Source organism: Melanostigma gelatinosum (assembly GCF_949748355.1).
Source record: "Melanostigma gelatinosum genome assembly, chromosome: 13".
NCBI lineage: Eukaryota > Metazoa > Chordata > Actinopteri > Perciformes > Zoarcidae > Melanostigma > Melanostigma gelatinosum.
The window spans coordinates 7,423,004-7,438,766 of NC_136646.1; the positions used below are offsets into that span (position 1 = coordinate 7,423,004).

Sequence of the window (15,763 nt, forward strand, 5' to 3'; positions counted from 1 at the left end):
GTTGATTTTTGCTGTGTACATAGATAAATGAATATTAAACAGCATGTAGTCAACTACTGATGCTAACGCACTCCCATCGGCCCAGATTAATTAATTAATGTATTCATTTCTTGCATACGGTCATTATATTGCCTTCACTTTTATTTTGAAATATTCTTGTTCCGGGTTACCTGCTGTGCTCTGCGTCTCGTTTTAAAGGAAAAAACTAAAAAGGGATTTGCAAAAACGAAAAACGAGAATACCATGGTATTTCCGTATTTCTGACTGAACGGTAAAACGGATGACTAAAACGTACACGGACCTTGGGGGACTTTGGTTCTTGGTTTTTCCGTTTTTGAATTCAGAACGAAAAACGGAAATACGACCGACCATTTCCGTTTTCCCGTTCTTGGTTTGAAACGAAAAACGAGAATACCATGGTATTTCCGTATTTTGGTTTTTCCGAATTAACGGTAAAACAAATGACCAAAACGTACACGGAGCCGGTCGACCCACGTTGGGAGTTGTTTACAGTTAATCAAGACTTACTTTAAAAAAAAACCCGTCTTTGCACGTGTCAACTCGGGCCCCGGGGAAAACAAACAGGCAGCATAAAAACAGCCTACAATAAAAACTGTAGGTGCATATCAGGACACAGCACGGAATGGTGACGGTCGCGTCACCATGGTGATGGATGGTGATGTCAAAGTAGAAATTAGTAATTTTCATGTTTCATCTAAATTTGCACTTTTCAATGATCTATTTGATAAGAGACACATTGTTGTTGCACACTAGAAATAATAAGGTCCCTGAAGTTAGTTTCCTTCAGTAAAGTGACATGTTCTTATCTCTCCACCAGATGTCGCTGTTGAGGCTATGAGTAGCTCTGCAGATGTTTAGGGAACAAAACGAGATTCCAGGTGCATTAAAGGCGCTGATACGAAAAAGGAATTTGAAAATATATCGAATCGAAATAAAAAACTAAAGAATAATAAGTCTTCCACTGTGTTTTTGTTATGCATTCATTCTTTTGTCCAAAGCAGTGGTGCCCCAAATGTGTTCTTTTCTAAAGTGGATGAAAAAAACAACTGATGATTATGTAAAAGCAGGTATTGTTTAAAAAAAAAAATCATGTACTTGAGCGGCAGATGGATTCAATTAAGAATTCTAATACGTTGTTTCCGTGGCCGAGAAAAGTTCAGTCAGAATCTGTGAACATGAGCTGCTCTCAAAGCCAGAAACCAGAGAGGGAAGTCTGGAACTTGTGATGTCATCGGGTATAAAGTGTGGAGCTGCTCCAAAGACGAAGAATGATGAAAGTTGTTTAATGTTTTTTTTTTTTTTTCTTAATTCTATCATAGCGTTCTCAGTTGAGAAAATGTTCCCCTGGGTGCTCTCAGCATCATCTGTATCTGGATGATATATATTATACTATATTTATGGAGGCGCTCCACACTTTATACTCGATGACATCACACGTTTGAGTTTCAGCACTGTTGCCTTGGAAGAGTTCTAGTACAATTTTTGTTTGGACTGTTTTATGTTATTGGAATGACATGCAGAAACTCCGAAAATATGATGTAGTTTCCCTTTAAATAATCATTTTCCCATGACTTTTAGGGAACTATTGAGACTCGTTGGCTTGCTAACTATTTCCCTTGCGCTCTCTATCACACCGTACTGATCAGGTGATGCAGACTGAATATGGAGATTATTTGTTTTCTTTTTAAAATCAAATTGTTATTGAAGTTTTTCCTGAATTATTCGTGCTGCTCCACAATACTCTGGTTTGAAACCGCTGGTTTAAAGTGTGTCGTATAACTGGAAATGCATCTGAAGCACATTGCTTCAGGGAAAACACCTGAAAGGATTTTCATTTCCAGCAACATAAAAACTTGCAGGTTTACATTTTTTTTTATTATCAGCATTTGTCTTTCTCCATGTCATATATGGTAAACCCTCGAGTCCTTGCAAAAATGAAGTTCCCAGAAAATGTACAGCTTGATTTTCTTCAGTGAAACCCACTTCTTCTTCGTCTTCTTCTTCTTCTGAAAGGACCGTCGTCGCATCTCAGAACGCAGAGTTCCCTCTCCGGTCGCGTCAAAAGTACTTTGTGTGACGGGCCGAGCTCTCAGTATTCTGTTCTTACGGGTTGTAAAAAAACAAGAGGACATGTGACTTTATCAGGCCTTGGATGAACAGAGGTGCTTGGCAATGTTATCTACAAACAGGAAGTGGGGGAGTGCAGGAGGTGGAGGGGGAAAAGGGGGGAGACCCCGCTGTGTCGATGAATGTCCTTTCCTTTGTGGCGTGGTCCCGTGTGGACGGGAGAGAAAATTCCCTGTGGGGTCCACGTATCCCAGAATGCCTTGTGAGTGGGTGGTGGGCAGGGCAAAGGTCATAGTACATAGGACCAGTCTCCAGGTGAGCTGTGGGCCGTCAGCGAAGTTCAAACATTCAGTTCCAGGGCCAAGCAACCCTAACCCCGGTTACACTCTCTTCAAATATAATACATGTGTACAAGTACTGTATGTTTATTGTTATGTTACAAGATTCCCTGATGGCCAGCGCAGAGAGGAACTAAAAATAAAATACAAAGGGGGGGGGGGGGGGGGCAAATTTGTCATACAGTAGCAGCCGGAGGTGGGAGAAGAGCAGAGAGCGGCACAGTGCCTGAATTTGTCCACGTCGGGTCAGATCAACCCCGGCCTGATTTGAAGGGTAGAGAGATAGGAGACGGGGGGGGGGGGGGGGGGGGGTTGTCTTCGGTTTGGTCGGCCAGTTTCATTGAAGTGTTCGTCCGCTCCTCGTCCTCTCCGGGCCAACGTGAGCGAGCAAACCGGAGGTCCTGATTGGCCCGCGCCGCTCCCGACGGGAGGACCGGCGGTTTCGCTCTCAGATCTGCACAATGACATGAAAATAATCTTCAGACGTCCTGGTAGGTGGATTTTATTTTCATTATGTTCTAGATAAATAACAAGGTTGAAACTGAGAAGTTTGGACTTCTCTTTTACTTTTAAATTACATTTCTATTATTAAAACAAGAGTAAAGTGCCACTTGGATTTCATTTTATTCCATTGAAGTTAAATTTTTGCTGGTTTCACGAGTATACTAACACAGATGCGGTTTAAGCGACAACGAATTGTTTTGGTAATTTTCATGGAAATTGATGACAATAAGAAGAAACATCACCAGCCGTATCCATTGAATTCATTTTTTAACAACAATCTAAATGAATATTTTGAAAGTTTTGGCAAATACACCAAAATGTTAGTATATCTTGTTCTAATGATTAAATTAAAGAGAAACCGCAAATAAGTCTCATCTTACTGAAAAATAAATGACCTCAGCATTACATTGCACATCACGCATACCCCCCCACGTCATCAGTGCTACTGGCGCTGACCTTATGTTAGCTTCTTGGCTTTGTTGTAGAGCGAGTCCACCACTTTGCTCATGTTCTGGATGGTCTCCAGGGCCGCCTCATACGTCTTGTCAACCGCTGGCTCGTCGAACACGATCAGCACACCTTCGCCTTGGTCCAAAATACCTTGTCAGGTGAGGGTGGGGGTGGGGGGGGGTAACAGAAAGAGAACGACAGTAAAAACACTGGCCGTCGATTACAGGCGCACTCACTGGTTTAGTTCAGTTGATTTGAGCAGGTAAAAAAAACGAAGCATTGTGAACCCTGGTAACACGCAGTAGCTGCAACATAAAGATACAGGAAACGACCGCAAAAACCCGACGACGAAATATTAACTCATATTTAGCTACCGAGTGTGTGGTGCATACTTGGACGAGCTGCAGACACATACCGTGAAACTTCTCGTCCAGGATCATCTGTGATAGTTTCCTCTCCACGTCTCCCTGCAAAGAAAACACGCAGTCCCACTGTGGGTATTTTTCATTGTCAAAAAACCCAAAGGAGCACTTACAACAGCCAACTGTTGAACTACAATAACATATATATAATATAATAATAAGTCTAAAAAGGAAACATTGATGAAGATGAGCGAAAACCGTACATTGGATAGTTTGACGAGGGAGGAAATGTGTGCCATCTGTCGGAGACAAGAAGGACAAGCATAATGAATAGACACTCAAATGAGTGTACTGAAAGCATATTCATATTATTCGTGTGCCTAATATTCACTGAGTATATTTAGTCTGAATGAACCATTGTGGAATATTATGAGAGTTTCACTGCCAACACGATTATTTCTAGGCCTGTCACAATAATTACTGTATTGACTTATCGTACGATATATGGGCATGACCGGGATCATTTTTACGTTACCTACTTATCGCACAATATATGGACATGACCTTGATCCTTTTTACGTTACCTACTTATCGCACGATATATGGACATGACCTTGATCCTTTTTTACGTTACCTACTTATTGCACAATATATGGACATGACCTTGATCCTTTTTACGTTACCTACTTATCGCACGATATATGGACATGACCTTGATCCTTTTTTACGTTACCTACTTATTGCACAATATATGGACATGACCTTGATCCTTTTTACGTTACCTACTTATCGCACGATATATGGACATGACCTTGATCCTTTTTTACGTTACCTACTTATTGCACAATATATGGACATGACCTTGATCCTTTTTACGTTACCTACTTATCGCACGATATATGGACATGACCTTGATCCTTTTTACGTTACCTACTTATCGCACGATATATGGACATGACCTTGATCCTTTTTACGTTACCTACTTATCGCACGATATATGGACATGACCTTGATCCTTTTACGTTACCTACTTACCGTACGATATTTGGACATTACCTTGATCCTTTTTACGTTACCTACTTATCGCACGATATATGGACATGACCTTGATCCTTTTTACGTTACCTACTTATCGCACGATATATGGACATGACCTTGATCCTTTTTACGTTACCTACTTACCGTACGATATTTGGACATTACCTTGATCCTTTTTACGTTACCTACTTATCGCACGATATATGGACATGACCTTGATCCTTTTTACGTCACCTACTTATCGCACAATATATGGACATGACCTTGCTCATTTTTACGTTACCTACTTATCGCACGATATATGGACATGACCTTGCTCATTTTTACGTCACCTACTTACCGTACGATATTTGGACATGACCTTGATCCTTTTTACGTTACCTACTTATCGCACAATATATGGACATGACCTTGATCCTTTTTACGTTACCTACTTATCGCACAATATATGGACATGACCTTGATCCTTTTTTACATTACCTACTTATCGCACAATATATGGACATGACCTTGATCCTTTTTACGTCACCTACTTACCGTACGATATTTGGACATTACCTTGATCCTTTTTACGTTACCTACTTATCGCACGATATATGGACATGACCTTGATCCTTTTTACGTTACCCACATATCGCACGATATTTGGACATGACCTTGATCCTTTTTACGGTACCTACACATCGCATGCTATTTGGACATGACCTTGATCCTTTTTACGTTACCTACTTATCGCACAATATATGGGCATGACCTTGATCCTTTTTACGTTACCTACTTATCGTACGATATTTGGACATGACCGTGATCCTTTTTACGTTACCTATTATCGCACAATATATGGACATGACCTGGATCATTTTTACGTTACCTACTTATCGCACGATATATGGACATGACCTTGATCATTTTTATGTTCCCTACTTATCGTACGATATATGGACACTCTGGGGCAATATATCGGCCATCTAAAGTAGATATTGTGACAGGTCTAATTATTTCTTTCGATTCCTAACTTTGTCCAGTCATGCACGTTTTTCTACAAAAACATTTTCTTTATGTAATAATTTTATTCAGATTGAATTCTAGGGCACTGAACAACTGCTCCATATATCCTGGATACGGTTCTGTATCTGCCTGAACTAGCTGCGGTTGAACACGGACAGATGTTGAGAGGATTACCTGGACCCTGGAGAAAGGTTCGATGACCCTGATGAGGTTCTGCTCCAGCAGGTTGTCGTACAGCGTGGTCAGATGGGTGCTGATGATGGGGTCATCCCTCAGCTCCGCTTTGTACTCTGTTAGTGCCTTGGGGAAAGTGGGATAAATGGACAGTTGAATCACGAAAAAGGCCAAACATGCAGAAAGGCAGACAGTACAAACAGCAGTCTCATTAATAATGTTGTTATGGAAGATATAAATAGTTAACAGCCGCAAAAAAGTCTGCATACAGCATGAAAACTCGAGACACAAACCTTTTCAAAGTCTGCCAGCGACCGGTTCTTGCTGGCTTGTGCCACACATTTCAGCGAGTCCGTCTGTAGAAACAGAATACAAACAAAAGGTTATGGACACAAACATCATAAATATGTAAATACACAAATACAGTATATCCAGCAACGGCCATCCATCTAATCTAGTTCAATCTAACTTTCAATGACTGTTTCACTAAGCCCTGCCCCCTTTAGTCACTGTTGCTACAGCTGGAGAGCTTTCTGTTCTCTGATGACTCAGTATGCAGTTGACACAGTTCACGATTTGAGTCATTTTGGAAACGTACATGGTTTTAGACAAAGGTAGACAAGGCAGCATCTCATTTCTAGAAGGCAACCAGTGATTTTGCCCGCTCAAACTATAATTGTGCCTGGCAGATGTCATTAGCTGTAGCCAGTTAGCTAATGCAGTTGTTAGCCCGCTGGTTCAAAACACCATCTCGGCTTTTTTTTTTTTTATTTCCAGTCGACTCGTTTTAAAACCCTAACCCTGTAAATAAAAGGGTGTTGACATGATGATATTGTGCAAAAAGGCTAAAACTGCATGTCCCAGCAGGCTTTTTTTGCCTCGAACAAACTGTAACACCACACATTAACATATTTTATCAATGACGTGTTCCTGGCCTTGGACATAACGTCTGGTTAAGCTGAAGCCAGTTAGCGCTAACACGCTGACGTTTGCGGCTCACTTTAGAGCAGAAAATAATACTGTTATTTACTTTATTTATCCTTTATTTAGCTAGGAAGGTCCCAATGAGATACAAGATTTTATTTTAAATATGAGCTTTAAAATGTAGCATTCTGGTGTACTCTGAGACAAAAATTAAGTGATAAGACATTTACTTTAAAACAAATGTATTATTCAGTTATTAATCACTATTTCCAGCTCTATTATTATTAACCTTTATTTAGACACAATCCATTGAGACCGAGGTCTCATTTCAAAAGTTTTGGTCAAATAAAAACAAAGACAGCAAGAGTAGCGAGAACCATCGCCTGTACAAATAAAGTGATTCGTTTTCATTGAACCCTGTTACTGTATGTCATCATATTAACTTCTACTGTCACTGTAAAGCTGTTAGAATTGTCTTCTATTTGCAATTAATATGCATTCAATCCAGTTCAATTGTTGAAATGAAAATGATAATCTCCTCTGGCTAAGGTAGTTTATCAAGAGTAAAATAATAGCTGTGATCTATACACACCTCTGCATCAGCAACCCGCTGAAATGAAGATACAGGCACCTTAACCCTCTCATTACTTCAGGGTTCTTGGGAGCAACGTGGGACTGTTGGTACACTGGCTGTGGTCATCACAGTGAACAGTGTGAACAGTGTGATGAGAGGACATGTGAGCCCGTGTTGCTGTAGTTCATCTCCTTGGAGCAGAGGCTGCATTTAGCATACCGTGCCTCATCAATGTATTTAAAAGGTATTCAAAGAAGACAGCACCTCTAGGGTTAGGATATGTAGCAGCTCGTTCCAGTCACAGGGTGCACTGAAAGAGAAAGCAGCTTTAACAAGCTCTGAGTGCACCCTGTGGACATTCAGAAGAATCCCATCTGAAGAGCAATCTAGTGCTATAGTTGCTGGTAGAACAGGACAAAAAGCCGGAGATTTAAGTGGTAAGTTTGCCAAACAATGTCTTGGCAAATAGCACATTCACGCCTGTGTTTGATTTTGGAAAGACACCACCCTCCACACGTTGGGCAATTGTCTTTCAGGGGAGTTTTTATTTTATTTTTTTACAAATGGTTTGAGTTAGAATTGAAATTCTTAGGAATGTTAAAATGCTACCTGTCTGCCAGCGTGCCGCAGAGCTAGCTTGCCACTGATGAGAGACTGGACATCCTCTGGCCTGAAACAGAAACAACACGCATCAGACCTGAGAGCCATTCTGGGTTATTAACACGTAGAGTCACACGTCTTGCATTGAATCTTTTACAAGCCGACATTCTATGAACAATGGCGGCAAACTGCTTGGATGTGACCCCGATAGTGAGATTTGATCAGTGTGCCACCTACAAGTTGAGCATGATTTTGCAGAGCAGCATGTATTTGAGGGCTGTGATGGCTCGGGGGCTGTCGATGGAGTCGTAGCCCTCGAAGGCCTCGTAGAAGTAGGAGTAAGCTGTCTTCCAGTCCTTCTCCTCGGCTGCGTGAATGATCCCTGGAAACACCCAAACACACGCGTCAGGTTAGCTGCAACAGCAATGTTTTCAGAAATACATCCAGAGCTGCCTGCAGCCGAGCAAACAGATCCCTCACAGCGGCGTCGGTCCCGCCTTGTACCTGACTGCATGTCTAAAGCCGCTTGCAGCTTCGGCGGGCAGTAGATGGCGTTGGCGGTCGTCCTAGCGGAGGTGAGGGCGGCGCGGGCCTTGGGCAGGTTGCTCAGCCCGTGGTACGTCTTGCTCTCCAGCAGCTGCACCTCCACCAGCAGGGCCTTGTCGTCCATCTTCTTCAGCTCCTGCAGCAGCTGGGTGCCTGCGGACGGCAAGTTAGGAGTCAACGTGATGCTTTTCAGTGCGTTCACTTCATTTTTAGTTTCCAAAAGTGACAGATTTTCCCCCTGAAATGACAACAACTAAAAGGCATCTCAAGAAAACATCCTCCAATCCCCTTTTTTTAATAAGTGTCCTACACAAGGTTTCTTTTAATTCTCAAGGAACTGAAAAACAACAACTGCAGGAGACTCGACACTCACCAAGTTGTAGTGCCTCCTGGTAGCACTTTGTGTCGAAGTAGAGTGAGATGAGACGAGCCTGAGGAGAGACAAAAAAATAAAAAATGTCAGGGCCCGGTTGGACAACTTGGCTGTTTATGGGTCAGCCCATAAATAACAAATGCATAAAAAGAAATATGCAGCACAACGCTATATGTGTTCGTCACTTTAAAGTTTGGAACATGTTGTTGACCTGAAAACGAACGTTGCACACGCAGGTAGGGTCGTTATGTTTCAAGGAATGGTTAACTGTTAAAAAATTGCCAAAGCGACACATTGATTTCGGCCTTCATTCAAAAACTGCAGTACTCGTACTAATCTTTGTCACAATACAGCCGATAGTTTAAAATAGAAAATAATGCTTCAAGACTTCCTTTAGGACATAAGTGAGATAACGTTAAACATGTTGGCTCGCACTTAGATAGTCTGGATCGCTTTTTCCGTGAATCTACATGTTTGGGGTAACTGATTACACCCGCTGAGGTGGCAACAGTATCCCAAACACTGTCGTGTCAGATAAAGCAACCGAGGGATTCTTCCAACATTTCCCTCTGACCAGACGATTGGATACAGAGAAGGTGGGAACGTCCATTTGAAAGTTCACGGCTTTTGTTTTGGTGATGTTGGAAAGTACCGCTTGTCTCCGATGTTCTGCCAGTTTGGCATCAGCATCTGGCTCTGGACAGCTTGCTAAACTCAAACACTGCATAACCGACCCCTTCGCTAGGCTACCATGGAGCCCACGCAGTCACTAACTGCACTGCTTGAAGAAATATCATCACATTTTAGGAATAAACTAAAAGGTGATTTCAGAGAGAAGCAAACAGAAGGGTCGACAACCTGTGTTTTAGGGTATATCCAGGATGTTAAGTAGCAAAAACAGGTTAAAAAGATAAAGCTAGAAGCTTAAGCTACAGATCACAGTATAAAAGTCAACCGCCACATCACCTGGTGATCGAGACAGAAACACTGTCTCCTGTAAAGCTGGTAGGTCTTTATCCACTGTTACAATCATTTAAAAGCTAAAGCAGCCGGTGTAGAGATTCCGTCTTCAGTAGCTAGCGTAGCATAGAAGTGCTAATTAATGCAGTGTTTCCCCTAACATTATATTAGGGGCAGTTTGATGTACAGTTCAAATAATTGTTCAGTTGTTATATTGACTGCCGATGCTACACTATGATTGGCCAGTCTGCGTTCCAGGGGCGGGACTTGGTGAAGGGCCAATTGGTGAGATAAAGAAGAGTCTTCCAGTTACTCAGCTAGTGTTTATGGGTTGTTGTTTTCTTACATAGATAACGAAACCAGACAGCTGCCAAACAAGTCCATCCTAATCTTGAGCCTGTCTGTTTGGGTTGCCGGACAAAAGGGGCGACAATGCAACCACAGAGCCACAAATTCGGCCATCTTGTCGCAGTTATCTGGAGCCATATCTTGCGTAAGAAAGGCTTGTTTTCTCCCAGAGACCAGAAAAGCAGAGCTCGAGAGGCTGCGCAAACCGCTGGGTGTGAACAAGCCCCGCGACACCATCACCACCACCAAAAGTCTCACCTCCAGCGCCTGTCTGAGGAAGGTCCTCTTCTCCACCTTGGCCCACTCTATGCACTCCAGGCAGAGCTCGACCTCCTGGCCCGTGGCGGCCTCCATGTCCAGGAACAGGTCCAGCAGGGAGCGGACCAGCCGGGCTGCCTTGGCCTTGGAGATGGAGTTGAGGAAGGGGCGCACATATTTCAGCAGACCCCCAAGCTCTGAGCGAGAGGAAAAGAAAGAGCATGAATGAATAGAAAATGGTCCATCGGGGATTGTATCTAACCCTTGACATAACAACGTATTCCTCACATACATCGTCCTATTTCTGCACACAGAACGGACAAATAGCCGACCACGAGGAGACATTTGCTGAATTTGACAAAGTGTGCATTTGATAAGAATCGCTGACTGCACCTTTAAGTGCCTTGCTGCTCAGCATCATCAGATCAGAGACAACAAACACAAGTCACAAATTGCTAAAATGTCAAGTGATGCTTGACACATTGTCAGTATTTTCTTGACAGCCAATGAATCAAAATGTCAAGATGTGTTAGTAAATCCATCCAATTTGGACCAAAAAACATCAGGCACACATCAGGCAGACCATGAGCGTCATGTGCCCTTACCTGCGGCCTGTCCCGTCTTGGCCAGCAGGCTGCCCAGCTCCAGGATGCTCTGCTCTTTAACGCGCACCGCCTCCTCATCGCTCTCCTGGATGTCCCGCTTCACTACAAAACACACACATATACCATGATGATGATGATGTAATCTGATACGTATTGACATGAATCACAGTGATCTACGAGTTTCTAGAGACAAGCTTTGAGTCATTTTACATCATGGATAAGTTGAGTGGCAGCCAGCCAAGTGGCTAGCGAAACTGTGAAATAATAGAGCTGTCATACTAAACAATAAACGAGAATGACAGCTACATAACTAGGCTTTAACAGTCAACATACAGCATCACACGGTACATAAGCACACACTAAAGGCTGTGACAGAGTAGGCGGTGTTAACAGAGCCAACTCAGCTCCACATCAATTCCCATCTGAGAAGGCGAGTAATAGCTGCTAACGACACTGGCTGCATGCCAACGTCCGTGAGCCCGCTGTCAATAGTTACTGTCAAATGAATGAGTCGGGGCAGCTAGCGTTAGCTCGTCAGATAAGCGAGGCGGTGTGTCGCTAGCCAGCTAGCCCGCTGCTGCTGCTGACTCACTGTGCAAGCAACGAGAGAAAGGAGGCGGCCACCGCTGGGTTAGCTAACTAGGCGTAGCTCAGCTGCTAGCCGGCTAACAGCAAAAGCTGACTAACTCGGCTGCTCCACGCGTGATGGATGAGTGTATAGCGTCCGTGTTTTAGCGTGTGGTTATGTCCTTCCTGGTGTCGCGTGGTGCCAATTATATTTACCTATAGAATGTAAGATATCGATAGAGGCATCCCGGTCTGTTCCAAGAAGAGACTGTGCTCTCTGAAACTCAGCCACTGCCGCGGCTGCCATCTTTCCTCTGCCTGCTGCCTCAGCTCCGAGGTGGGCTCTGCCTAGTTGTTTTCCGGTCAGGACCGTTCACATTGTCGGGACAATGCCGCCCTCTAGCGGTGATGGGAGAGTTCTGCATGCCAAGAAGTGCGGACACTTCCAAAGAAAAACTATTGAGACTACTGAACTGTCTGGTTTACCAACGATGATACATTACTGTATATGTCATTTATAGCTGATATGTAAAATAAATGTTTTATTGCACATTACTGAATCGATCAGCGAGGAAATTGAAGGGTTTCCACTATTAATCCGGCAGTTACTTCCACTCAGGTTGTAAGATTTTCACCGTCCAATAACTACCTGAGAAAATACCACGGTACCACAGTATTTTTAAGAACATTTGAAGAACTAAAAATTGAATTTTAAACCTAATTTTGAAAAAATAGCATGTAACAATGATGTTAGCAAACAGTGATATAACCCGTGTCCTCAATAAGAGTTGCATTTCATACAAATACAGCATAATATGCTCAATATTGACATGCAGAGTATCAAATCAAGCCCAAGTAGCCATAAACATGTGCTGGTAACACAATTTGATCCAACAGAAAGTGTGGATGCATTATTGACGGTGGATTTTGCAGCTGCAGATGACTGTACCTCCAATCCCCTAGTATTTGTGTAAAATTCACTCAGTTGAGCCAAAGCAAATACAGGGAAATGTTGCACCAAACTGATACAAATACGTTTGCTTTTTTTAGTCTCTATTTTAGTGTGCACTGCAATAAAGGCTTTGTGTTTTGGGACTGGACGGTTGAATCACAGTCACATTGGTGGTTACTGTGACTAGGAGACAAACTGAAAATGGTGGAGTCACAGGCCAGACACCAGAAAATGGGCAGGATACAGTAAGACAGAACATAACACATTAAATATGAAAATAGTCTTTATTTCACAAAACAGAGAGAGACCAAAACGATAAAAAAAAAAAAATCAAATATCACGAGTTAAGTCACTCATAACAGCTTTCACAGGACGATGGAGAGGTAGTCACAAACCTGAAAGCAGAGCACACGACAGTTAAGTTGTGACTGAAAAGAATCCATCGGACACAAATGATACTCCTCTTGTTGTTATTTTACCATGAGGGGAAACTGGGTCAGTCATGTAGCAGAGAACATATGAGGCCAACATGCCAGTATACACGCAATAATGAAGAGGAAACAAAAAACAGTTGTTTTTTGGTGTTCACTTCCTGAAACTTAAGACTGTGTCCTACCTTGCAGCTGATCATCAGGTTGGGCGAGCAGTCCGTGTCCAGAGCTACAGAGAAAACCGGGCTGTGGAGACAGTCCTCCATGTGCTCAGACACCCTGGACTCCAGGAGACTCCTCAGTACGTCGGGGGTGAAGTTCTGTTTCTGAAAGCGTAGAACGTTAAAAGCAAAGCCGTTACTTAAGTCACTCGAACCCCGAGCTCTCTTCCTTTCTTTACAGGCTCTTAGCAAAGTCGCCACATCTCGAGCCAGGCATCAAATGATATTTTGCCAATACGTTGGTGCCACTCATTGCTTCTTCAGATGTTCAGTACAAATATCTGCGCGTGAATGAAAATAGAGTCACGTTTACGGGACTTTTTGACTGAGTAATGTTGTTATCGTACTCCTGTTTGGAGGATGAACCTGCTTTAAGTTTTAAAACCACTGATGTAATTGGAAAAGTGTAATGTTTATGAATTAAAAGTATGCCGAATTAGCTATTAGCAGCTCCTTTCTGCGCCGCATCCATGGATGTATAGACAGCCGTCAGTGGATTACTTTTATAACGATGAAAACTTTGAAAACTAGCCGATTCTTAGGCAACTTCTGTATGTCTGTTCAGATTTGTCTGAGTTGTGCGAGATATGAGTGACAAGTGTCCTCATCTAATAGGACAGAGTGCAACAAACAGACCTCAGTGTTAATGTACATTCCACAGGGGCAGGAGATGAAATGGCTGTTGATGTTCAAGTTGTTCCTGTGAGACAAAAGAAACATGCAGCTCATAAAATATGTGTCGTTATCAACTGACTCATGGTATAAGCCAGCAGTGACAGATTCCGATAGGTTTGCCTCTACAACTTATGGAATAACTTAGTGCACCTGAAAGTAGATACAAAAAGAATTAAGGCATGCTGTCTGCGACTGGTTTAAATTGTGCAACTTGAGATTTGTAGTTGAAAACGAGGAGAAAGCCCATTTCTAAGACTCACGTGTGACATATGGGGCAAATAACATACGCGTCCTCCATCCCCTCCACAACAGACGATATGTACTGCTGCTCAAACTGCAGGTTCCTCTCGTACTCTTCAATAATAGACATTTCTGGGGCACAAAGAAAAGAACACGCAGAGTCAACAGGTTCTCTCTTTTTACAGTGCGTCGGCAGAAATATCTCAACCCAGCCGCCAGTGTGTTGTCACTTTGATCTGTGGGATTTCCATCTGTTTGAATACCTACAGTCAGGTAAATAAATACATGTATTACCATGAGACACCAGCTCCTGTTGGATTTCTTCCAGTACTGCCAGTTCATCGTACTCCTTCATGACACTGAACATCTGCTCGTTAAAGAAAAGACAGCAGACTTCCACTTGATGATCAAACTTGATGAATTCATGTGAAGAGAGACTTATTATGAAATGTTATTTTTATTAAAAGGGTGCAGTGCAGTCTACAAAGCGTAGAAGTTAGCCCTCTCTGGACAGCTAAGAGTAGCACAGAAAGAGACCCAGGAGTATAGTACACCTCGTTAGGGAGAGGAAAAGACTAACCGACCTCTGCCATGCCCTCTGGCCCCCACAGCGAGGGCAGTCTCCGGTCCTCGGACTGCAGGGCGGTCCACTCCTCCTCCATCACCTCCTGGACGATGATGGAGGCCCCTGAGCCGCTCCGCTGCGGGCTGTCTCCCGTCTGGCGATATCTCTCCAGCAGCCTCGATCGGCTGTTCTTTAGCCTGTCCACACAGCGCTGCGAAACACGTAATAAGAAGAAAACAGAAGGGTGTTAAACTGACGAGAACCAGCGGCGCCCCGGCATGCTAGCTGGCTAGCTAACTGTCAAGTTATTAGCTAGCTGTATTTCTCACCTTGCGGTACGTTTCCTTCCATTGCGAAGTAGTTCCTTTATAAAGTGAGCGGTGTCTGTGTAAGGCGTCCATCTTTACTGCTACTGGCGAGTGTAAAGTTACATAAATAAATACAAATACTTGTTCCAAATAAACTGGGGGACACTTCTAAACCAAAACATCTCAGCTTTTTAACCACGTGACCCGGAACTTGACATGCGCTGCCTCGGCTTGCATGATGGGTATTGTAGTTCTATGCTGTTGAAAAATAGTTCCCACCGAAGTAGGAAGGATTCAGAGACAGTTCAGGATGTCATAAAATCTCCGCTGCCTTAAAAGTGAAAATAGTCTTTTGCTTTTTCTGTGTAAATTGAATTTCTTCAAATGATGTAAATGCTGTTTCAAAGCCAGGAATGACCTTACAGTGTAGAAATAATTTATAATAATCATAATAAACTCTTTATTTTTGTGTTGGCCTAAAAGTGGTCAAACATCGAGTCTCAAACTAATGGAATCAGCGTATCGATAATAATGAATCAAATGTAAAATCGTCTCTCTGCGTGAAATAATGTAGCTGAGTGGTGATGTAGAGGTGTAGTACAGTACTGTATACATCTGACTATATATATATATATATATATACATATATATACA

At 42.7% G+C, this 15,763-nt stretch overlaps 2 protein-coding genes across 2 annotated transcripts; both read right to left on the bottom strand.

The window, feature by feature from the left end:
• Positions 1-1,882: 1,882 nt before the first annotated feature.
• On the bottom strand, positions 1,883-12,048 carry LOC306786330 (26S proteasome non-ATPase regulatory subunit 11A). Its single transcript, XM_079281069.1, has 13 exons — positions 11,934-12,048; positions 11,151-11,252; positions 10,546-10,742; positions 8,980-9,037; positions 8,565-8,759; positions 8,298-8,442; positions 8,070-8,130; positions 6,256-6,318; positions 5,963-6,088; positions 4,006-4,041; positions 3,796-3,847; positions 3,387-3,530; positions 1,883-2,880 (listed from the first exon to the last, which is right to left on the bottom strand). Exons 1-12 carry the CDS (start codon positions 12,022-12,024, stop codon positions 3,388-3,390), a joined length of 1,269 nt encoding a protein of 422 aa, XP_079137195.1. The 5' UTR covers positions 12,025-12,048; the 3' UTR covers positions 1,883-2,880; position 3,387.
• An 886-nt stretch (positions 12,049-12,934) lies between these two features.
• On the bottom strand, positions 12,935-15,303 carry rpain (RPA interacting protein). The gene is made up of 7 exons (XM_079282126.1): positions 15,131-15,303; positions 14,821-15,012; positions 14,531-14,603; positions 14,257-14,368; positions 13,958-14,021; positions 13,286-13,426; positions 12,935-13,064 (listed from the first exon to the last, which is right to left on the bottom strand). The coding sequence occupies exons 1-7, from the start codon at positions 15,200-15,202 to the stop codon at positions 13,035-13,037; spliced, it is 684 nt and encodes a 227-aa protein (XP_079138252.1). The 5' UTR covers positions 15,203-15,303; the 3' UTR covers positions 12,935-13,034.
• Between the last annotated feature and the right edge of the window lie 460 nt (positions 15,304-15,763).